The sequence below is a fragment of the Numenius arquata genome, chromosome Z (assembly GCF_964106895.1).
Source record: "Numenius arquata chromosome Z, bNumArq3.hap1.1, whole genome shotgun sequence".
NCBI classification, from domain to species: Eukaryota; Metazoa; Chordata; class Aves; order Charadriiformes; family Scolopacidae; genus Numenius; species Numenius arquata.
In genome coordinates this window covers 34,625,615-34,650,276 of record NC_133616.1, presented here as the reverse complement: position 1 = coordinate 34,650,276, position 24,662 = coordinate 34,625,615, and the positions used below count along the sequence as shown (strand labels likewise).

The window sequence follows — 24,662 nt, the reverse complement described above, 5'->3', positions numbered from 1 at the left end:
AAGACATGTTGTGCAACAGTATGCAGACAGCAGCTTTGATATGGAAATGCAAAAATATTACAAAGTATCTTCCTAAAAGCAATTTTCAGGTAGGTTTAAAGCTCCAAAATGATTCAGAGTATGGTCGCCTGTGAGGTAATTTTAATTATTCAAGGAGATGCGGTTTTTGTGGATTGTGATTTTGCGGGGCTGTTTCTTGTTTTCAGAAGTCAAGCTTTTTTCTTCCTCAGCGCTTAGTATTTCTACAAATGTGACCCTTTTCCCTTTCTATTCTTTTTCAGGGAAGTACTGTATTTGCTGCCTCTTACCATTATTGGAATAGAAGCGGAGAAGCAGAAAACATGTTGGAAACAATTGGTAATCTTTTTTTATTTGTATCACTAGTTTTTTGTGGCCAAATCAAGTGTGCGTGATAGGTTTAGGATATTGGTATATACTCCTGAGGGAGGTTTTGTAATAAATATCTACTGTGCACAGAAATACATGATGTATTGGGGTTTTGTATTTTGTTTTTGAAAACAAAAGAAATAACATAATTTGTGTAATGTATTTAATTTTTAGCCTGTTGTCTTAATTTCATTGTTTTAGTCTTTACTAGAATTAAAGTTCGTATGAAAAAGACAAGTGTTTTCTATTACGTCTATTTTTGTCACTACTTACTTACAGTAGTGTGTAGCCACAGTTCCTGCAACTGAATTTTAATGAAGGTTCTTTCACTTCTGTAACCCAGATCTTAATGGACAAAAATGTAATTTTTGTTGGCTTCTGTTTTGTGCTCTGCCTCTGATTGCCTGATTTATTAGACATGTTTGGGCTGGGATTTTTGTTCAGAACTGAACCGTTCAAGTCCTCTGTAGTTTCAACAGTAGAAAGGGATACATATAAGCCTTTTACCTGCTTGTATGTGGCTGTTTCTAAACTGCTACTGACTAGGAACGATTATTGCTACAGATACACATCGGGCCCTCCAGGCCATGGAGCGCTTACAGGCAAAACTTCGGGATCGAGGTGACATTGCAAATGAGGAGAAACTGAGCTTATTAAAATCAGTGCTGCAGAGTCCTCTCTTTAACCAAATTCTCAACCTTCAGACTTCTGTTCAACAACTGAGGGATCAGGTAGGAAAAGCAGCCTCCCAGGCACAAGAGAAAAATTGCTAAGAAGGTGCAAAAATGTGTGTGTGTTTGCATGTTGAATAGTGAAATCAAATAGCCTAAATTAAATGTCTGATCCAAAACATCAGGGAACTGAGGGGAACGTACTCTTTTGACTTTTTTGAGGCCTATAGTTTCTGTATGTGTTTTTTATGTACGTGCTTGTTACTTGCAATGTGCATGGTAGGGAAATGGTGATACTGAGTGGGGAGTTAACATAAGGTTGTCTGTCCTTCAAAAGGAACATGTTTTGTATAAGGTTTTAGGATATTTTTTCTAGGAGCCTTTTATTGCTCTCTTGTGTCTTACCCTGCTAAAATGAGAATATATGAGGAAGCTGTGGAATGTTGACTTCAGAAGGACATGAAGTTCTGGTTTTTTTGTATAGGAATAAAAGATCGGAGAGAAGCAAGAGCTCCTACCTCCTTTTTGCTTGCTCAGGATTTTATGTAAAAGTATTATTTTTCTCCATGTCTTCCGTGAGGATCAGATAAGGGGCAGTAACTTGGCTATACTGACTTTATTTTTTTTACTATAGTTTAATTTCCCTGTCAGAAGAATAAGAACTTGAAGAATATAAAAAATAGTTCAGTAATTGAATTAGGATTAAACTGTGTATCTGGCTTTGCAAGTAGTTGTTCCTGTTGTCTCCTGCAAGATGGGCAGCTCTGTGGCTGGTATGCAGAAATGCAGAGGGGGGAGGATGCAGCCCCTGCACACGGACCTTACCATCAGCATGGAGCTGCTTGTGGTCTCTTGACTGGACTGCAGCTGGTGAGGAGTCCTCATGCTACTTCAACTGTGTGGCAGAAGAGCACAGTCTGGCCCCTTACTTCTTGTGGATCATCTTGATGCTATTTTGCACAGATAAAAAATAAGTTAGAATGGTGTCTACAGTGCTATACGTGACCATGTGTTTCAGATTTTGCATGTTTGGTATGTAAAGACTTGGTGACGGAGTGATTAAAAAAAATATAGGAAAAAAAACTGTTCTGAGGATTTGTTTGCTCCTCTATTGGAAAAGGAGAATTTAGCAGTGATATCCAGAAATTACGTGATGACTCTGAGAACATGTAGTGAGAAATGGAAGTGTGCCTGAAGCATTAATGGGAATTTGGTGAAAAGGAAAATTAAATTTTCACTTCCAGACATTAGTGTGAAGTTAAAGGATGCTTCTCTTTTTAAATACAGTCACCTAAATTAGCAAAATGAAGCAGCTGATACTACAGATGGGTAATTTCAAATGTATAGTTTTTAAAAAGCAAATAATAATTTTACCTTCTACCCTGACCCTACAAGTTTATCTGTGCAGTAACTTTAGTGGCCTGTACATGTTGCATGGTGCATATCCAGTCTAGTTGACAGGGGAGCTACTTGGATTCCCTAGCTGATTTGAGTTTACATGAACACTTGCTCATTCAAATGTATGCTTCTGTTCCATCCTTGAATTTGGGCCAGCTCTTCAGAAAGTATCCTGTATTTTCTGTATAGAATCATTTCTTCTCTACAGTATAACATGAGATTGTCTCCTCTTTGCTTTATTTAAATGTTTATAAAGCATATTGAAACAGGACAAAGAATAAAATCATGAAGTAGGCAGTCATGTTAAGAAAAATTTATTTCTTTGTATTTTCAAAGGCTCAGTTTTGTTCAAGGACACCCTTTAGTTTTCTTTTTATGGCTGAGAAGGCGCTGTGCTCTTGAAACTCTTAAACTACAGGTTGGTGAAAACTGCAAGGTGTGTGAGTAGTGACCAGGCTTTTTGGCCAAGCTGTGCCAAACTGAGGAAGGAGACAAGTTGTTACCCAAGCACTTGCAGTCAGACCTATGTTTGAGACAGGATGTCAGTCGGTGAGCTGTGCTGTGGCTAGGTGTTGCAGTCTCTACCCACTCGAGACTAAGATGGCTAAATTTTTTTGATGTTTCGTGATGAACTGCACTGAAAGTTGAACAGGGGTCTGTTTCTTTTCAAGGTGAAATGTAAGTGACAGTCTGTTAAACTGTTCCTGTGTCTTTAGTTTGTGAGTTTTTAACGAGCTACAAGACTGTTGCAAGATTCTCAGGAGAAGGCCATCCTTTAGGAAAGTATAGGTTGAAAGGACGGGAGCAGGGAAGCAATAATGGCAATTTTCTTTCTAAGTCAAACTGATTCCTTGCAAGCATCCCAGCAGAAGTAGGTCACTAAGTGAGACCTGCTTGTGGGCCAGTAGCGGCCTCAATAAATTTAAGGGTAGGATGTATTCCTCTCTTGAGGCACTCTTCCTGGAAGGCATGAAGATGATAGTTGGAGCCCTGTCTTCTATTTGTGTAGCGAGTCTGGAAAATGAGCTGGCAAATCTTGAAAATATCTGTCATGTTTTCCTAGAAAAAAAATTGGATGCAAATATACAGTTTTAGCAGACAAATATTCCTTGCATTCTAGTCAGAGTTGCTACCATTGTTTGTGGTTTAAAATAGACTTCCTTTTCTTTTTTTTCTTTCTTTTTTTTTCTGCCCTGCAGATAAATGGTCTTTTAAGCACCAAAAGAAGATCTGAAAAAGTGTGTGTTTCTGCATGCATAGAGGTGTTTCAGATTTGCTCTCCTATTTCTTAAAAGCTGCTGTGTGTTAAATGGAAATCAATCCCTTTAATTGCTGGTGTGTGCTTAACAAGAGCCTCTGGAGTTTGCATTTGTGTTTCATGCAGTAGACTGAGTGGTATGTTGCTTCATCTGGATGTTGGTGAGGCATGATGTCAGCAAATCTGATGCTTTGGTGCTTTAAAGTTTTTTTTTTTTTCTTAAACGAGTAAGCTGGATTTGTTTTTTCGAGTCCTGACTTCACTAGTCATTGAAGTTGAGGAGCACTGAAGGAACCAGATTTTATTTCTGCCTCTTCATATCCTTATTCTTCAGTGAATGTTTGTTTTCTCATGCTGAAGCACAATCTCTTTGTTTGAAGATAAGGGAGTGACAGAAAAGAAAAACAGAGATTGTATTCTTTGAACTTCTCAATAATATTTTATTTTTGTTATAGAATATTTTAATGGAAATATTCAGGCTGTGCTGGCAGTCCTCTCCTGATTCTCTTCCTTGCCTTTTTGTCTCTCTCTTGTCTACCTCCTCCTCACCTCCCCCTCACCTCCCCCTCCCGCCTCCACCGCAGTCAGGACTCTGCCAGAACAAAATACCCTTCCCTTGGCTGGGCTGCATTCCTCAGATTTTTTTTGCTTGTGCATTTGACCATAGGTTTTTGTTCACAGTGCCGTGGTGAGGAAGAGTCCCTCCCGCAGCACAGCACGTACTGGGTTGCATGGGATAGATGGATGTCAGTAGAGGGGATTTAGGGAAGAAGTGGAGAAATTGTGTCTTTTGTAAACAGTCACTTAACTCTGTGGTTTGCCCCGACTGGAGGAGACCTTTATTTCCTATTCTTATCCCCTTTCTGCAGCAACGCCATTTATTCTGTGTTTTGAAATGAAATGCTTATAAGAAGTGCTAATTTGGGATCTGCTCCGCTGCCCTGAAGGTGGAGAGGTAAAGGAGCAGCCAGCAGGGCGGTGCTGGTGCCTGTTCCCAGGGCCTTTAGCTGTGGGGCAGGCAGCCCCTGGCAGGGCAGGGGGCCTGGCAGTGCTCTCCTCCCTGCCGCCTCCCCGCAGGCCTCCCACGGTGGCTGCCTTGCGCTTCGTCACTCTGCTCGCTGTTGCAGCCGGCCTTTTTGCTGCACGGGAGGCTTGCAGTCAGCTGAAGCAGTGCTCTGTGCTGCTTGGGGTCTCCAGGGGTATGGGTCCAATGGCAGGAGCGCAGAAACACCCAGAATTTGTTCTTGTCCAAGTTGAGACCTAGCAATGCTGATTACATTGCTTTAAATGTTGATACACTGCAGACGTGGTTTGGGTAGCTCCTTTTTTCTTAAATATTTTGAGTGACTGCGTGTAAGCACTGTTTTGACTGCATTTAGTGTCTGTCTGTCTGACTCTAATGTAAGTTTTATTATACTAGGTGGTATTTGTGAATTTTTCTTTTTGTGTTGTGGCAAATTATGTCCAGATTGCAGGTGTTACACACTGTAAGGAGAAAGCCAATCAAGGAAAATTAGCATAAAGCAAATTATAAAGCAAAGCATTATTCTTTCATATAGTACTTACACAATCACAATGATATAAAGCTACTTCTTGATGGAATTATGGTGATTTTATTACTGCAAAGTAATGCAATTTATATGTTATGAAAAATATTTCATGCAACCAGAAGAGCATTGTCTTTCTAAGATTTCCACTTGTGGTTTATTGCTCCCTCTGGAATGACGCATACTTCTGTGGTTAGCAAACACACACCAGTTCTTCTCAACTTTTACATGCTATAAGCCTGTATTTTGACAGGGACAGGGAAGAGAGTAGTTGTTACATTTCTGCTTGTAATTTGTCTGAGGATTCTGAACTTCTACCTTTAGCATCATTATAAATGTCATTATAAAACAAAGATATTTTTAAAATGTAATTGTATGTGTGTTTTGGGAGAGGAGACATTCTGAAATCTAAGTATTTTACACACACATATACACAAAACTTTATTCTGTTAAGAGTGACGTTTTTTCTTAGAGTTCCATTTTTTTTTCTTGGAGTTTCACAAGTTAGAAGCCACTTTATGTGACGTACTGACCTTTTAATGACCGGACTATTGGGAGAATGATACGATAAACCTAATGGAAGTAGCATGCTTAAACAGTTGAGACTGGTGCAGTAGACATTTTAGAATACATTTACAGTTTTGAAATTTTTTGTTGATACTTGATGTTTAAAAATAAGGCTTCAAGGAAGGGGAGTCCCAGTCTTTTGTATTGTGGTGCAGAATGCTAGAAAATTTGCAGTGTAAAACCATGAAAAGTATTTGAGGCTGCAATACTGTGGTCCTAAATTGTAGTTAGTGCGCTGGGGAAGTATGAAACAGATCGATGTGGAGTAAAACAGTGCCTGTTGACAGTCGACAGGCAAGTGGGACACCAGCCATATGAGGGCTTCTGCTTCACCTGAGCTTTATACCACCACCAGCCAATGATTAGATTGGTCGTCAGAGTTCTGCTTGAAAATAGGTAATTTACTATGGCTGGGGAAAGCGGAGAATTTTCTTATTTTCTTTTTTGCTCTGAGAGAAGTCTGTTGTCAAGGCTGTCTGTGTAAAGGTACAAGTGTGGTTTTCAGATCAGCCAGGTGATTTTAGACTTGTTCAATAATTTTGTATCTAATTCTAGCTCATGTAGACAGTCATGTTGGCAGCAATAGTGCATAGTGATGCAGAAACCCTGACCAGTGAAATTTGTTTCCTGTGTAGCTGATGAGGTTTCTTTCTTTTTTCATCCAAATATACACACTTATTTTTTATTTTCTTGTAAAATTATTCATAATTTTGCTTTTAAAAATACTGGTACTGTAGAAAAAGCTTGCTTATACTTGTTTATCTCTACCATTGTGTTGGAGTACTTCAGGATGCTATGCTAATATGAACAATAGAATTTTAGGCAAGAATATGGAAAATAATTTTAGATTATTTTCATCAATTTCTTTCATGTTTTATGCCAGTAATTCACAACTAAAAGATAATTTTTCTTTTTAAAATTGCAAATTGGGATTTCAAATATTTTCAACAAGCAATTGGCCTATCATGATGCTTTTGGATAAGGAGGGGGCTTCTGCTGTGTCTGTAAATCTGTGTTGCCATCAATCTTTTACAGGTAAACATTACACCTTCTGTACACTCCACTGGTGAATTCCCCCAGCTGCTCCATCATGGTGTGAATGTGGGGACCTTACCACATAATGAGTCATATTTGTTGGCTCAACAGAATGGCAGCCCAGCTAATGTGCTGGAAGCATCGATGAGATCCATTACTCCTCAGATTAATGGGAAGTCCTCTAGTGATGACTTTGAGCAGCTGATCAGAAATATGTCCCAGGTAAGCATGTCGTCTGGTAGCCACAAAATATGGATCACTCATTATCTGGAAGATTAAAATACATGTATGTTTATTTAAAAGCAATTGAATTATTAAGCAAACCAAGGGTCACTTGCTATGTAAAACAAAAATAACCATTTAATTTGAGGAACAATTGGTAAGTGAGAAAACAGTTGGAAAAGTAGCCTTAACATTGGAAAAGTAGCCTTAACATTGTCACTGCTGAGTTATTGTCCTTAGCTGGGCAGTATGCCTCTCACAAATCAGCATGCCATTATCTTTCAGTGCTCATTGTAGGACTGCTACTCTGTGTGTGAGAGAGATGCTTTGTCAGAGAGAGCATGCTCTTGTATGCATAACTAATGAAAGCTAGTTCTCTGACTTGCTTGGAAATAAGATGGAAAATTCCTTTTTGGACTTGTATGCATTGTGCTGTAATCGTACTGCTTTCCTGTGGTACACAGAAATGATTTACAAGTCCCTTCAGTGGCTGGAGCTGAGCACGGCCAGGCATATAATCTAGCATTTTTCAAATTAACCGGTAATGGAGCCAGATAGGGAAAGTCTTCTGCTGTTCTCCTGGATAGCCTTTTGCACAGTCCTGCTTTTTCCCCCTTTCTGAAATTCGTCCTCTTTTTCTAGTTTGGCTTGAGAATTGGGCTGTACCCTGTAAAATTTTATAGACACATTTATCCTACTTTAGTCACTACTGAGCCTAAGCTCTGTGTATTTAGCTGTTGTTTCCTGATTTCCTCTTCTGGGCTGTAATAATCTCTATTTCTCAAATCTTTCATGATTGTCACTTTTGTATAGGATAGTGAGAAACCGGAACTGAACAACTATCTTTCAGTTATTAGCTACTGTAGCCTTGTCCAGTTGTAGCTCTCAAGTTAAAAGTTTCCAAGTTGTTTACCACATGCTGTTTTTCAACATTTTTAACATTATTACCCTTTTTTTCCCATCTGCTCAACAGGGTCGTCTTGTTGAGACCATTGAGCTTATTAAACCTGTAAGTGGTGGTCTAGGCTTCAGTGTTGTAGGACTCAAGAGTGAAAACAGGGGAGAACTAGGAATATTTGTGCAAGAAATCCAGGAGGGAAGTGTGGCACATCGGTAAGATTACTACTGGAATATTTTACTGTACCAATTGTTAACATGACACTGCAATTTAGCTGTGTTAATGCTAATAATGCTAATAATGCTAATGCTAATGCTTGTTTTTGTGTTACAAGGGCACATTTCTCTCATATTTTAAGCTATGCATCGTAGCAGATTTAAAATTACTTATCACTACAATTTATGTAATGTTGGAACAGGGCAGTGTATGATCTGTTCTGAATTTTTAGAAAGGATAGATGTAGTTTCTGTGTTGTTTAATATCCCCTTTCCAACGGGGAAAACGGGGAGGTTACTCTTCTGCATCATGGCTTTTAAAGCTGAAATACAGATTTTGCCATCCTTGAATACACTGAAAACCATTTTGGTGCAAAAAACATCAGTTGTGACTAGCAGTGTTGTTTGCTAGGTAGCTTCCGACTGAGCAGGTGTGAAACCAAGCTTTTAAATCAAGCAAGGCTTGACCTAAACCTGTTGGACTCTTAGATACTCAACTGATGTTACGAGAAACTCAGCAATAATAATAGCTTGTTGAAAGTATGCTTATACTTTAATCCTGATTCCACAAGTAGTTTTGAGAGAAATGGATTTCTGCTTTAAGAACAGCTTGATGGAGGAAACAAACTCAGTGGTGAAGGGCGGCAGCACTGGTTCACTGCAGAGTGGTGGGGAGTATCACTGTGTGCAGATTTGCTGATCAGGATCCTAGCCAGAGCTGCTTCGTGGTGTACTCTGTGTTGTGTGGGGCAGCTGAGTCATCTCAGTGCTATATCTCACTGTGCTGCAGGGAGAAATTTTCTGGTTATTTGTTGTCTGAACACTGTTCTTTTAACAGAGGGCAGAGCGTGGCTTACAGAGTTAATTCAGTTATGAGAAATGGCATTACAATATTTTTTAATCTGCCTAAACTCCACTTACTTTCTTTTTTTCTTATTTTTCTTCCGCTTCAAGAGGTCTTTGCTTTTACTTTTCTTATTCCATGGAGTTGAGACCTACTTTTACTGAATCAGGCCCTGCCTGAAGAGAGAAACATTCAACAACTCTTACAGAGGTCATAAATCAGAAAGGCCCTGGCAGTATTAAGTGTTCGGGAGCACTCTGAAAAACAGTTCAAATTCACAAATGAAAAAATACGGCCTGAAGCTAAATAGTGTTATTCATGAATGCTGTTGAGTACCTTGGCTTCTACACTGTAGGTGCTCACAAAAGCTGGTGTAATAGGGATCCTGATGCTGCCATTTGTTTTCAAAACATTGCTGCTTCAGGATGTTGAAGACAAAACTCCAGATTTTTTGCTGGTTTGTTGCAGAAGCAATAGAAGCAGTGGAGGAGGCAGAAGGTAACTCATCTGTGTAGGCTTCATACACTTCTTTTGAAGTAGGTCTGGGGAAGGGCTTAGTATACAAGTTTACAGTAGTTCTTCCTTTGTCAGAAAGTGAAGAGTTATTTTTTAATTTGTTTAGGACTTTTTTTCCCTGTCATTTAGAAGGGATCTGTTTTATCATTTTATTTCTGTTGCTCTGTCTGCTTCCCCTTCTTTTTTTTTTCTTTTTTTTCCTTTTCCCCTTGGTTTTGTGCAAAACAAAATTTGTTTCTGTAACATCTTGATGAAAGTGTGTTCCACTCCACGGTTTGATGAATATTCAGAATGGGCGCACTGAACAAAGTGAAGCACTTGGTCTGTTAAGCAAGAGGCTCAAAGTCAAGAATAAACATAAGTTCCCAGGCTATGGTTGGGAGCAACTGACATCTAATATGCTTAGTCTCGCATGGGGGTACAGGGAGAATAAAGCTAGCTAGGGGGTAGTAGCCAGGGGAGAGTGGCAGTGGGATTAGCTTCAAAGGAAGCGATCACCAGGGTGCCACATCAGCTCCCTTTAGCAAAACTGCAGGGAGAGATTAAAAAGTGTGGGGAATAGAGAACAGGTTATTAAAAACATTGGAAAATTGTCAAAATATTGTAATTTCTGTGGCAACAGTTGTTTGGTTTTTCTTGTTTGTTTATTTTGTCATCCCGTTCCCTGTTTACACATACGTGACAGAGATGGAAAGCTGAAGGAAGCAGATCAAATCCTTGCTATTAACGGACAAGCCCTTGATCAGACAATTACACATCAACAGGCTATCAGCATCCTACAGAAAGCAAAAGATAACGTCCGGCTAGTTGTGGCCAGGGGCACTTTCCCTCAGCTCATCAGTCCTGTAGTTTCCCGGTCTCCATCTGCTGCTAGCACAGTTTCAGCCCATTCCAACCCGGTGAGTATACCCCAAACGTCTCTGTATTCAGTTGTGGGCATGTATGTGCTTACTGCATCTAGTCTTTTGAGCCATTTTTTTTGTAACTTGTATGTACATTTCCTTTACAGTTCTTGAGGTTTTTCTTCTATTTATCTTTGTTGTACCTTTTCCCAGGCAAAGAGTACTAAATATTCAGGCTTGCTGGGGCGGGGGGGAACTTGATCTTGAACGAATTCATTCTTCCCATCTGCCGAATTCTCTGTATCCACCAATGCAAGTTCAGCATGTTTACCTTACTTTATGAAGCCTTATTTTCAGGTAGCAGTAAACAAGATCTTTTTTTTCTCTTTACCTTCTGCTTGGGCAAACAGAAATTTCAATCTCGTCTGCACCATCGGCTGGATTGGTGCTCCTCTGTTTGTTTCTTTGTTGTCTGTTAGTGGTGGGGCTTAAGTAAAGCAACAAGAGTGAGCCATCAAAATGCCATGTGGAGGTACACACTTCAGGAGCACCAGAAAACAGCTCTGCTGTATTTACTTTCTTTTGAAAGCTTTTGCGCATCTAAGTGTAAAGAACAGCTCAAAAACATGGTGATATTAACTGCACTTTCTTTTCCTGGTATCTTACTTATGTAGTGGCTTGTCCTGGGATGAAAAGGCCTGTCTTTGGTTTCTGTAGGTTTCACTGTTCAGTCGTCTGTGGCTCTTCTTTATCGGAATTGATAATCAGAAGTATACGGAGCAATCAGCCTGGAAAAAGCATCTGTTTTAGTGTTTATTGTAATCATTAGCATAAAACCTTTAGTGAAGAAATTTCACAATTACTCCTTTCTTCTGTGTGCCGGAATAAAGCTGATTGATTGGCCTAACTTTTCCTGTCAGCGCACAGGAGAGGCCTGCTTTCTCCCAGTATTCCTGCAGCTCACTTCCTATATGTGATTGCCTCCGTATTCTCTGAACAGATTCCCTTGCTTGAAAAAAATGTTCCTTTCAAAGCTGCCACAGCTCCTTCTATTTTTTTATGTATGCCTTTCCCAGTCCTTGTGTTCACCTCACTTTCAAATGCTGGGGGAAAGCAGCTTATCTGGAGCTGTTATTTTTCATTCAGGCTTTGCTTGATCATCATTGGTTTACGTTAAGACTGCGGATTCCCAAACAGGTACTACAGGGCTTTGAATCTGCAGTACCTTGATTATTCCAAAATAACTGCTTATCTTCAAGATCCTACCTGCTGGAGCACCAGCTGCAGTTTTAAATTTCAGATGAGTTTATGGTGTGGTTTGTTCTTCAGGAGAGTCAATACCAGGAGCTTCCAGTTGTTCCTTCAGTACTGCCCCTGTACTGCCTCCTGTACATTTGTCTTTCTCCCAGAGAAGTTTTGCTCCTGTCAGAAGGTGAAGCCTGCCATCAGAGCTACTTCATTCTGGTGCTGCTAACATCAGACAACCAGAAATCTTTGTTCAGTACACGGGGCAATTCTGCTAATGCCTACCTTGCACTACCTGGTGCTCCTTTCAGACTTAACCTCTGAATTGAGTTCATGCTGTCTCCTGTGCTTTGTTATAATGGCCAATGTGAACATGCTTTTATCTGGAGATTTTAATTTCCAGTCCTATGATATTTCCTAGCAGCAGTATTTTTCCTACTGACTGCAATGGGCCATGGAGATGGACAGTTCTAGGTTGCTGGTTAAATTCATTCAGAAAGTTATTGAAAGGCCTGACCCACTACCCATAGAAGTTTTGTACCAGAGAAATTCCAACTGTTACAGAATGAGCAATTTATTGCTTAAATATTTTGTAATCTTACACTTAATAGTAATTGTTAAAAAGGTCCCATATTTCCACCTTCCTCCAACCTTCCTTTATTCAAAAACATACCCAAGAAATAAGAGGAAATATTTTGCAGGTTTTAATACGTATGTCCTTATTTCAACCATTTGCAAGCTCATTATTTATTCCTTTTAGGTTCACTGGCAGCATGTGGAGACCATCGAGTTGGTGAATGATGGCTCAGGTCTGGGATTTGGGATAGTGGGAGGAAAGTCAACTGGAGTGATTGTTAAAACCATCCTTCCAGGAGGGGTGGCTGATCAGGTAAATTCAACCTGTCCTCTGTTTGCTGTTTATTAGGGTGTGAAGTTACCCTTTACTTTTATAATCAAGCTAAGTAGTGGAAGCTTTTTTCCTCATAAGTGTAAAAAAAGAGAGAGCAAGTCGCGAAATTTATTCTCAGTAAGGGTGTGTTTAGTGCAGGGGATCTGTGCATTTGAATGTAAAAGCTGGATTAGGCTCTAAATCGCATTTTCAAACCTGTTACTTTATGCATGTTTGGTGTGCCATTAGAGTCCTAGTTCTTTCATGAATATACTGGTTATAATTCAGGGGTGAGGGAGACACCAAACGCTTACTTGCTCTGCCCCAGCAGCTAAGAAGAGTGTCTGCTTCTCTCCACTGGGCTTACTGAAGCTTGAAGCAGGCATATGGCTTCACGCGTCTGCTTGAGGACACAGGCTTTGTGTGTCCACTGCTCCTGCCCAAAGGAATTGAATTGAATTTGGTGATCACAGCTCACTTCCAGCTTGTCCATTGGGCAAGTAGCTGGGGCTGCGTTAATGATGGTCAAGGACTGAGTAGGCACAGAGACTAGTCAGTCTTGCAACCACAGAAGTGGTTGCCTGATAACAGGTCCTAGAGATGCATGGGCAGGATTTATTGCCACATTCCTTCCCTGAGCAGGTAGATGAGCTCCTTTTACAGACCTGTCTCTTTAATACTTTTCATATGGGCTAAATTCATGTGAAGTTTTTCAGAAGGTAAATCATTAGGAAAGTAAACCATTGGAAAGCAATATAATAAATAACTGGATCAAGTAAGAGCAATTTATTTTGAAGTTATGGTTCATCCTGAAGACCAGTTTTTAAATAGAAGTGCAAAGCTGGCTTACACATTTATATACTGTCTGTTGGAAGTGTGTTTCGAAATGAAGCCTGAAGTTCTCTAATCTACATGCAGTTTTTAAATACCAGTAGGTAGTAACAATAACTATATGTATTTTTTTCTGTGCTCGAGTGACTGCTTGAAAAAGGACGTCCTGCATTGCCATTAGGCAACCTACATTTCTTTTCCATGTTATCATGATATTGACTGGGCACCCAAAAAATGTTCCCTGGTTCATTTATCTTAAAAGTGACTAAAGCTATGTGGTCCTTTTCTAATTGTATGTTACATGGGAGAAATAGCAGGATGTTAATAGATTTTTTTTCATCGTTATTCTTCCTCCAGCATGGGAGATTGTGTAGTGGAGACCACATCCTGAAAATTGGTGATACAGACCTAGCTGGAATGAGCAGTGAGCAGGTGGCACAAGTTCTAAGGCAATGTGGAAATAGAGTGAAACTGGTAATTGCAAGAGGTCCAATTGAGGAGCCACCTCCACCAGCAGTCCCACCAGGTACACCAGTACCAACCTCCACACCAGAGAAACAGGTAAGCAATAGTGACTATACTTAATTCATGACAAACTTTTACCTTAGTCTTCCTTTTCTTTTAACTGCTGAATGTCTTTCACGCTTATGTTCTCAAAAGCCAGGATTTTCTTTCCTGGTTGTGGTGACAGTCTGGGAGAATTTGTGTCATGAATCTACAATGCAAGGAACTACATGCTTGAAGCCTTTTCGGATCAAAGCTTAGGACTTCTATAAGTGTTATCTGAATAATGTCTGGTTCTGGTTTGCTTGTGATTGTGCGGTAATACATTGAGAACAACTGAAGCCATGCAGTCTTTTCTTCAGACAGAGCAAGCTGGCTTGGTAGCATTTCTCTATATGCCTGTCCTTTTCCTTTACAGGAACATTTCTTATTTCCATGTCATTGCAGCAATCCATCAGACAGTTTCTCCCTGTGCCAACCAGCACACAGATGCTGCTTTTTTCCTACATCACGTGACATTGCTCATTTGCTAGACATCTTCCAAAAAAAGTCAACCAGCTGCTACCCTTATTCCCTGGCTGATGATTCTACTCTGTGCTGTTACTCCTCTACGACTGTCAGCCGCTTAAAAAATTCTGTAAATATTATCATGTCCTGTCAGCTCAAAACCTCTACAAAATAGGTCATTTGCACGTTTGCAGCAAAGCCTGATTTCATGGGAGTGAGGAACAGCAGTGTTTTGTCACATATAGTTATGATCAGATATATTTAAATATGGTTACGTGGAGTAAGTGAGTGAGAGAAGAAAAAGGTTGTTGGTTTTGAGCCTGATTTTCTAGACATTTTCTTCCCAGTTACAAATTACATTTCAGATGTAATTTGGAATAAAGAAAATAATCTGTATTTTCTGGAATAAATAAAATCTTAATTTTTTCATGATGACCATTATTTTGCCTCTGTTCATTGTAGTGGAATCTGTGGAAAACAAGCATACCTTCGTCCACTGTTTTGTGATTATAAGGAAAAAAAAAATTAATCTTGACATGGAGTCTTCTGAACATCTAAGAGGAGAGACAGAATTTTGTGTTTTTACAGCACTCAGAGGCATGAAAACCTGGCTGTATTTTAGATAAAAGGATCGATATTTAGCCCAAATATTATTTATCTGGAAAGCAGCAGTCTCAGAGGAGAAGCTGAATTTACCTTTCAGTATTTGCCTTTCTGAGGTTCTGTGATGCAATGTGGAAGGCTGTTGCTGCTGCTGCAGGATGTATAGAATTTCTAGTACCAAGGAAATTGCTCAAAGCCACCAAGTGACAAAATTTGACTTTTTTGCTACCTTCCTCTCCTTTTCCATCCTTTTCATCACCTTGTTCCTGGTACATCTCTCCTAGCAGGAGGCAGGCTATTTTTGAACTTAAACTTTTTAAACTTGTGTTTTTAAATAACACAAAGTCTTGTTCTTGGAGGAAGCACCCAGTTAATGGTGCTGCAGGCCTCATTAATTCAAGTCTGGAGTAAAGATGATGATGGAAACAGATTGGTTTGTCTGTTTCTTCCTGGTGAATACAGAATGGCTGAAGACTTCATGATGCTCTTAAAGCTGTTAGGGAGAGCAGAATGTCCAAAATAGACACTTCATGTTCCCTGTAGATGTCTATCCTGTAAAAATCAATGAGTTTATAGAAATTGGAGCTGTTTTTTAGTGGCATTACCTCTGGCTAAAATAGTCCTGTATTATCAAGCAGAGAGGTAGTTACAGCAGCAGAAATTTATTTTTCTTGTGCTTGACTGTATTTTTGTGTGGAGTTGTTCAGATAAAGAACTGAAGTCAGATTCCCTTTTGGCAAGTAGCATCATAGCTTGCCTAAAGTCTTCTTTTTTTTGGCATATGCATGCTCATCTAGTCAAACTGGGTTTAGTTAGTATCTGCCTGGTTGCTGTATTGGCACTTTAAAAAACATTAGCTGCTATCTGTCATGCAGAAGAGACAGAAGAAAATAGGAGTATAGCAGGATCTTGATAGATTTGTACTGTATTTATGAATTCCCATTTTAAATACATGCATAAATATTGATGTCCATGTAAATACAATGAAATTGAAGTCTTATATATATTCATATACTGATATATATCAGCTATGGGAATGGTTAGTAACTATCTGTTTTAGACAGCTGAAAAATGAAGAATAAAAAAAAGCCTTTTTTAAAAGTTGAAATTGTTTTGTAAGTTAATTTTTTTTTCATTTAATACAAAAGCAATAGTGTTGAAATGGGATTTTAATATTTATTGTACTTTCATTAACAATACATAAATGAATTCGTTACCCCAAAAATTCTTTGTTACTGAAATTAGCAGGATTGTAGTAGATAATTAGTGGAGATTGTCATTATTTAACTAGCTGGAAGTATAGTTGCTACTTTCTGAAACAGTATTTTTAAGTCTTTCAAAACCAAGAAACGTAATTGCCTCACTAGTAATAGCTTTGATTATGTTTTAAACTAGGCATGCATAGGAAAAAAATAGCTATAGGTATTAAACAACTAGAATATAGAATATAATTCTGATCTTTTTTTCTTCTTTTTAATAACACAGTATTTTAAAGCTGGTTCTGGTCCCAGAAGGGCAGCAAGCTACATATTCTAACATTGAAGCATGGTTTGTGTAACTTACTCTACAAGAGGTTCATTGTTCAATTTGTACAATTTTCACCAGTCATTGTAGTCATCAAATAATGATTTTATAGGTTAGAGGGTAATATCCCAGGGGCAGTAGGGCAGGGAGGAAATGACCTGCATTGCTTTACAGTGAAGAATGTTACCTATGTCTACTTTTTCTGCTGAACACCAAGTAAGAGCAGAAGCAAAGTTGGTACTTTTCTTTTTTACATTGGTGTCTAATTTTACATGTTAATGACATCAAAGAATGTGGTGACTCTTTAAAGAAAAAAAAGCTACCTTTCTAATCACACTTTTCTTATTAGGCAGTTGCTTCTGTTGATGGCTGTGAAGATGGGGAGAAATTTAACGTTGAACTGACTAAAAACAACCAGGGATTAGGAATAACTATTGCTGGTTACATTGGAGACAAAACGTCAGGTAATGATCGATTCCTGCAGTTTACTATACAATCTGTTGCATACTATGGTGTATGTGCATCAAAGACTTAATTTTAATTTTGGTATAGCATCTCTAAAAACCTCGAGCATCTAAAATCTTTTTAAAGTTTGTAAAGAAAAAGGAATTATTTTCCTTTGGTGAGAAGGGCATTCAGATTAGAAGCAATCAATTTTATTATAAAATCCAATCTCAGCTTTTTTTAATCAATTTTTATATTCACTCTTGGCTAAAGCTTGTGCTTATATGGTTTTGCAAAACAATTCTAAAATAGATTGAGCCATTTTTATTAGAGCTAGCTGGGCTTTTTAAATTACATTTTAGTTTTTAAAAGGCTCTTACAAGATAATACATTAGTGTTGTGAGTAGTATTAGGAGGTATTGTTACTTTTTTTTTAAACAATGTCTGCAGTACTGCTGGCAGATCAAGAATTCTGTAGTGAATTCTGGATACAATAAATGTTTGTTAATGTCTGGGGTGTTGCAGCCAATAAATAACTTAAATAAATAAATACAAAAGTGTTAATGTACAGTTGTATATTTTTACTTTGTAATTTCAACTACATTTTTCAGAAAAATGATGCAGAACTCTGCTAGGTGTCCATAGGGGGGATTTGGCAAATGCAGTAATACTAGGAAGGGACAATTGTCAAATGTGTAGCCAAACTTCTCAAAAAGCTGTTGGTTTGACTGTTACCCATGTGTAGATTGCTAGAAAAATGTATGCATAGATACATTTCATGTTACTGCCAGTTTATAGACATAATTTGTTGGGTTTGAGAAACTGGTCTAAATTTTAACAATCTGTTCCTTAGGGCAGGATGGTCATAGTTTGTATAAGTCCACTCTTTACCAGCTTCCAGCTGAATCTCCAAAAGGCAAATTACATTGTAGAACATGTGATAGATCTGAGAGCATATTTTAATGGGTTTAGTGTTGGAATATCATTGATCTTTGATTTTAAATTATTGTGCTGCATGTAACTGCATCAGAAAATAGTCTTGCCTTAGGAACTAATTGAGCATCTCACTTAATTTTGTGACTTACACTTAATAAAAGAACAACTTTGCTGTCAGAGAAGCAGCAGTAAAACTACGGGACAACAAAATCTGCAGCTGAATCTTCATGAATGACAAATAACAACTTGTCATGTTACCATACAGTTGTTACAGGGTATAAAAATGCTTGGAAGTTAGTAAGACCAGCTGTTTAATTATTCACAAAGCCTGGAAAAACAACAAATTAAGAAAAAACAGAAAAGAATTGTCAATGCTGTGGCTTAAATATATTTGTAGTCTGATTCTTCCTACACTGAATGTAGTCATTAGAGCAAAATAGAGATTTATCCCTCCTTCCTGCTAACTTTTGTCATATCGAGGCCAGTAAATGGAGAGTTTCAGGTTTGCAAAGGCACTGGGGTGTTTTGCTAGCTGTTAAAACCCATTTTATAGTGGATTATCTTCCTATTGAGCATATTCATTTAACAGAGTTGGAATATTTGTTGAGAGAAAGTAGATTCTTTTAGATTTCTGATACCATTGTTGCAGGCCTGTGACCCTCAGCCCTGATTTCGTGCCAGTTCATGCTAGTATTTTTCTCAATTTCATGTATACTATGCAAAAATGCGTATGTAGGAACTCCATGCATTTTTCACTTTACTGAGCTGTTGAAGGTGTTTCAAAATCTAGTGTGTTTTTTCCTGAAATTGATTTCTTTTTGTAAAATGTCCTTTCTGAAATGGATTTTTTTGGTAAAGTGTCCTTTCTGTAGGTGTTTTGTAAAATATTCCTTCTGATTCGAAATTGATAACTGTCTAAAATGCTTTTGTTTGGGGGGTTTGGATTCTTTTCTCCTCTAGTGTCTTTTTTTTATTTACTGGATCAAGTACTGATTTACAGCTGTAGTTAAAAGCTGGTTCAAATGTAAGTTGTAGTCCCACTTGCTTATAATTTTCTGCTTTTCATTATCCAAGCGTGCATTTTCCTAAGCAGTTATTAAGTACATAGAAAAAACGGAATAGGTTAGAGTACTCAAACTGAATTTTCTGTCCTGCAGATCTGCCCCAGAGTCAGAGATACGTTTTTTGTCAATGTTGCTTTCAACATTTAGATTAAAATAAGTTAGAATATTTCTTCTTTTGCAGCAAGAATTGAGAATTCGGCATTGTAAGATTTTGAATGAAATCTGGTCCAATGCAAGCTGACATTAATCAGGCTCATACTTTAGGAAAATAGTAATATATATGTTTTCCTTAAAGCATATACTTTCTTGATGATTCTTTCGTTATCTTACTTGGAGATTGTGTTTTATTTCTTTTTTTCCCTTTGGTTGTTCATATTAGTTGGAGATTGTTTGATTATTTAAATCGTTTCTTAATAAATTATTTAATTTAATTTTCTCTTCTTCTTCATCCCAGAACCTTCTGGTATCTTTGTGAAAAGCATTACAAAAGGCAGTGCTGTGGAACATGATGGAAGAATCCATGTCGGAGATCAAATTATAGTTGTAAGTAAACACAGAAAGAAATGAGGTCACTTGTCTGCAAAACTCAACTTCAAGTTGTAAAAATATGCTTGTATAGTACTTGCTCAAAACATTTAGAATTGGTGTTGAAATGGTGAGTCCTTTTTTTTTGTCTGCGAATTCAATCACATTATCTTTCTAATTATTCTGCCTGTGTGTAACTTGTGCTTCTAGAAGAAGTCTGTGTTGTATGTGTATATCTTACCAGTAAGATCTTTGAGACTGCTTAGAAAAAGCAAAGTTTCAAAGTTTGATTCAAATTAAGCAGTTGTTTTCAAAATTATTTTAAAAAGTGTATCATTAAAGTTTTAGAAGCTCAGAGAAAGAAGAAAATATTTTCATACATGAAATGTTAGTTGTCTGGTGAAAATCAGTCATGAATGCAGGAACCACATTTTTTGTGGCTGTCACAGATTTGTCCTTGCATTTGTGGGAAGGCAGCACTAACAACAAGTTATGTTCTCTTTCCAAATGCAAATATGCCAGCATGCTTGCATGTGGAAATAAATATGTTTTTTATAACGATTTAAATGCTGAATACAAATGGCTAAAATTGATTATTCCAAAGTTTGATTTCTTCTTCTACTGCAGATGCAGAAGGATAAAAAGATTTGAGTGACCTCAGACAAAAGAGTAATACACATTTTTAAAATATGGTTTGCTTAAGTGCGGAGGAAAAATTAAATAACACCAGCACATTTTTAATTACTTTATATTTAGAAGAGCACCAGAGTTTGAAGAAGTTCAGAGAAGGGCAACAAAATGATCAAGGATCTGGGGGGAGTCGTTATTCATGCAGGAGGAACTGAAATAATTGAGCTTGTGTGTTGTATAGAGTGAAACAACTACAGGAGTCAAAGAACATAGTATTGTTAGAAGTACTTCAGAAATTAAAGATACTGAGGGGTGAGACAGAGGAAAAAAATAGGGTAATACAGAGTTTGCAGAAAGAAGAATAATAAAAAGTGGTGTGTACTAGGGATACTGTGATGAAATTGAGCAATGCCAAAGTCCTGAGTTTCAGAAGAAAACCCCTGAGTTAATGAGGTATTTGGGTAGCTGCAAGCAAAAGAGACCAAAATCTAGTTCTTTAAAATATTAAAGTGATGGACCAGAGATAACATCTGGCTGGCTGAGACAGTGTTTGATTGGGAAACTGGACTTCACGTGTTCTGTAGTAGACTTCACTGTGTCTGAGGTTACTTGGTCTCAGAATGCTGTGCTCTGCAGTTCTTCCTAGCACAGTGTATGGATATGTCTCTCCTCACCCTCGCCTTCCTAGCTGTCCTAGCCATGGCTATGTTAGTTAATTCACTCAGTATTTTATCCTCAGAGATGGGCTGAAGCAGTTGAGCAGACAGACTGCACCATGTGCCCTGCATAGCACATGCTGTGTCCTTTCCCACCTCACAGAGTGGATCTGTCTGGCCCCACTCTGGTGGGCACCCAAAGCGCTTCTCCCCGCTTTGCTGTGGTAGTGGTTGTTACCTAGGTGTGGGATAGTCCAGTGAAAGGGCTTTGTGTATCCGATTTCGTTAAGTCATCTGTGTTTTTATTCTTGTCCCTTTGCTTGCTTTGTGCTCTGGCTAACAGATGCTGAGAACTCACCATATTATTTTGCCCTGGATGTTTTTTTTTTTTTTTCCTGGGTGGTGTCTTGTGGGCTGAAAAGCTGCTTAATCTTGCAGGTGGATGGAACAAATCTTCAGGGTTTTACTAACCAGCAAGCAGTTGACGTTTTGCGGCACACGGGACAAACGGTTCGGCTCACTTTGATCAGAAGAGGGCTTAAGCAGGAAAATCATATTCAGCCCCAGGAGGACTTCAGTGCTGCTGTTGAAAAGGACTTACTGTTCCAAACAATGGATAGTAGCACAGCCAAAGGTAATTAAAACTGGCTTTGCTTTAAAGTTGGCTTGAAACATTTTCCTTCTCAAATGCAAACTGAAAATAAAATGCGCCAGATTCATTCTGGGTAGGTATTACTGAGAGCAGAGCTGTTGTACATGAGGGGAGAATTTGGTTTACTATGGTTTGATTAATCTTTTAGACACAGTCATATTATTTGCTACATTTTCAAAGTGAGTGTTGAAAGCCTTGCAGTGTAATGCACTTCTGGCTGAATTGCTTGAAGACTTTGATCCTGCAAGTCTTCAAATGGTAAGAAGTCAGTGAATGTTTTATTCGTGCTCGATGGTGAGTGCTGCATTCAAGAGCAAGCAAAAAGATACCCTCCACAATGAGCAAAAGCAAGTCTCGGTTCCTTTCACTCTTGCATGTCAGTATCACAAGCTCAAGGTATGAGAAGAGTGACCTATATCTAGAGGTTATTAATCTGATAGGGCATTAACTATATACATGTACAAAGTTCGGAAGCCAATGAACAATATTAATTTTCCTGCTGATGAGGTGAGATTAGTGAAGCTTAATCTTATACTGTGTCCATCTTGAAGTATATGTGCTAAATCTTGAAAGTCGGTATGTTTGGACAGAGTATCTTCACAGAGCACGCATGAACAAAAAGATTTTTTCAGCTGCTTGTGTTAGAGGTTGATGTCCGCAGAAGCTTATCACAGCTTATAGACTGAGGCAAAATCCCCACCTAGCACAAGATTTTGAAAGACCCAGTAATATGTTATCTGTATGGCATCCTCTCGTTCTCACCTTTAGTAAAAATTACAGAGGAAATGCCCAGAAAGTGCTGGAGAAACCTCCAGCTTAGAGGTGTTCAAGGTACAGCTGACAGCCAGCAACATACCTAACAGAACTCTGTGGTAGGAGAGGCTTTCTACAAGGGAAAAGTCTGTCAGGTATGCAAGTCTATAGCATTTTACTTTTTCAATGTCAGCTTCCTGAACTGCACAAAGTGAAGAAGAGAAAAAAAAAAAAGATAATACAAGAGTGGTAAAAGATGTTATATTATATGTTCTCCAGTAAATTTTCTTTCAATTGCAGAGATGCAGCTGCTGATAGTGGTGCTTTTTTTTTTTTTCTCTCATTTAATTGAAAAAAGCATTAACAGAAAACAAAATATCTTTAAAATATGGCATTTCTTCTGGGCCCCTCATGACAGATTCCGTTTGTCAAATATAGATCCTCTGAAGTCCAGTTGAAGAGAGTGTCAGTGCCCTGAGGCATGCCTGTGACCCTGATGAATATTACAGCACATAAAAAGCTGAAAAGGCGTTGTCTTCTTTTTCCAGATAACAGTGAAACAGAACAGGAATCTCCATCACTGCCATGCAGTACCAGTGTGGTAAATATTGGAGAGGACATGAAACAACAGGAAACAGGTTCTCAATGTTTTATATTTTGTGAAAATGCACTTGGGTGTGCTTACACAAAGATCAAATGTTTTGTGTGTCTTTCCATCTTCCGTGTGCTGTGTAGCTGAGGTACAGCTAGAAAGTGAAAGTAATCATACACGTAAGCATGTACTCTTGAGTGCTCTACTGTATGTGTCTGAAAATAATTGTGTCAAAGATGTCCCATGAAGCAGGCTGCTTTTGCTACGTGCTTAGCCCTCTTTCAAGTCTACTTTTGTATTTCTATTCTTTTTAGTCTAGTTTAGTATTAAACATTTTCCTTCCTTGTTCCCCAACATGTGTTATGTTTCCAACTACCTGCAGCTGCCCAGCGGCAGTTCCAGGACTTCTACCTCTTCTGATAAACTTCCTTTTCACAAATTCCTGAGCTTGCGTTCATTTCAATATGTGTTCTCTGATAATGTTTGAAATTCAGTCAGTTCTGCTGCACTGATATGCTCTGACTTTTCCCACACTCTTTGTGGAAATTTTTATTTTCTAATGGGTGTTTTTTTTTCTCTCTTGAGCTGTTAGGGCACTGTACTGCATTTCAGAAGTCCTGTGTGTGATGGTGTTTTCCAGGTTGAGACAGCACTTGATGTGTTTTCTAACACTTTCCTACTCCCAGAGCTAGAGGGGAATGGAAAAGCATCACCAATATGAATTCTGTAACATGTATCTTTTCATAACTCATGCTTTCCATTATCCTGGATAACTGAAGAATTTCTTTTTAACAACTTCCTTTCAGATACTGCAGGGTCTCTGCTGTGAGGAAAGTATGGTCAATTTTGAATGCCACACAACACCTGGCTTTATTTTTAGTAATGTTTCTGAGCAATGACTAGATTTAAAACGCTGTCTGAGGCTGTTAGTCACTTTAAATTCTTCAAAAGTCAGTGGGAATTGAGACCTTAATCTTGTAATGAAGATAATTCTAGTCTTTGCCTGGGGTGAGCATTGAGATCTAAAGGGTTTATTTTGTTACTTACTGTAGGCACAGCACAGGCCATGGACCTTGAATATGTAGGGTTCTGTTAAATCTGCTGTGTTTGCTGGCTGTTGTATATAAATACTGCTTTTTATTGTTTCCTGCCCTAGAATCTGAACAGTGTGAATGAGGGGAAAATGAGCAGGAGGAAAGTATTTCTCTATTTTTCAGCCTGCAGATAAACTTTCAGTCAAGTTAAAAGTTGCTGCAGTTTGCTACTTAGCCTGTCGTTGTATTTTTCACAGCATTTTCTCCCCTCCTTCCCTTCCAGTTTTATTACTGCTCTTTAGCTATTAGAATTATTGAATTATTTCTCACTGTATGTATGCATGTATGCGAATCTAACAAAAAAAAAAAAAGTAAGAGCTAGGACTTGTGTTCTCTCACTGCCCTCTAGGGCCTACAGTTTCAAAAAAGTATTTTACAGTTATGCTTATACTGTTAAAGATACAAAACTTCCAGATTTTATTTGAAAACTTCCCTTGGACACTCTCTGTAAAATACAGAGTCTGTCCAAAAGGATCAGTATGCAGTATCACATATGTAAGTATTTCAGCGATCCCCCTGAATCAGTCTGATCAGACCACATACAGCCTGGTTTAACAAATGCCCGGGGCATGCATGTAACTTTTTCATTTGCTTTGTGCTCGTTACCTTGTAAAGTTGCATTAAATTCGCTCAACAATGAGGCTAGTTTAAATATGTGTCCTTTCTTCCCAGCTGTGCACACCAAACTTTTTGACTGAACTTCATGTCTTTTAAAATACAGAGTTAGTTTTGCAGGGGTTGGATCCAGTATTATTTTGCAAGTTTTTCCTCTGACAACCCAAAGCTTGGTGAGGGAAAACATGCCAAGTTTTT

The 24,662-nt window shown here is 38.4% G+C and overlaps 1 protein-coding gene across 1 annotated transcript in view; it reads left to right on the top strand.

Annotated features, from left to right (window-relative positions):
* Positions 1–341: 341 nt before the first annotated feature.
* Positions 342–24,662, top strand: part of MPDZ (multiple PDZ domain crumbs cell polarity complex component) — an 86,152-nt gene continuing 61,831 nt past the window's right edge. Inside the window, exons 1-11 of the mRNA XM_074166352.1 lie at positions 342–357; positions 952–1,118; positions 6,864–7,085; positions 8,059–8,198; positions 10,244–10,457; positions 12,406–12,534; positions 13,723–13,926; positions 16,853–16,967; positions 19,402–19,490; positions 21,197–21,392; positions 22,712–22,801. Of these exons, the coding sequence (XP_074022453.1) occupies positions 342–357; positions 952–1,118; positions 6,864–7,085; positions 8,059–8,198; positions 10,244–10,457; positions 12,406–12,534; positions 13,723–13,926; positions 16,853–16,967; positions 19,402–19,490; positions 21,197–21,392; positions 22,712–22,801 (1,582 nt within the window). The remainder of the gene's footprint in view (positions 358–951; positions 1,119–6,863; positions 7,086–8,058; positions 8,199–10,243; positions 10,458–12,405; positions 12,535–13,722; positions 13,927–16,852; positions 16,968–19,401; positions 19,491–21,196; positions 21,393–22,711; positions 22,802–24,662) is intronic.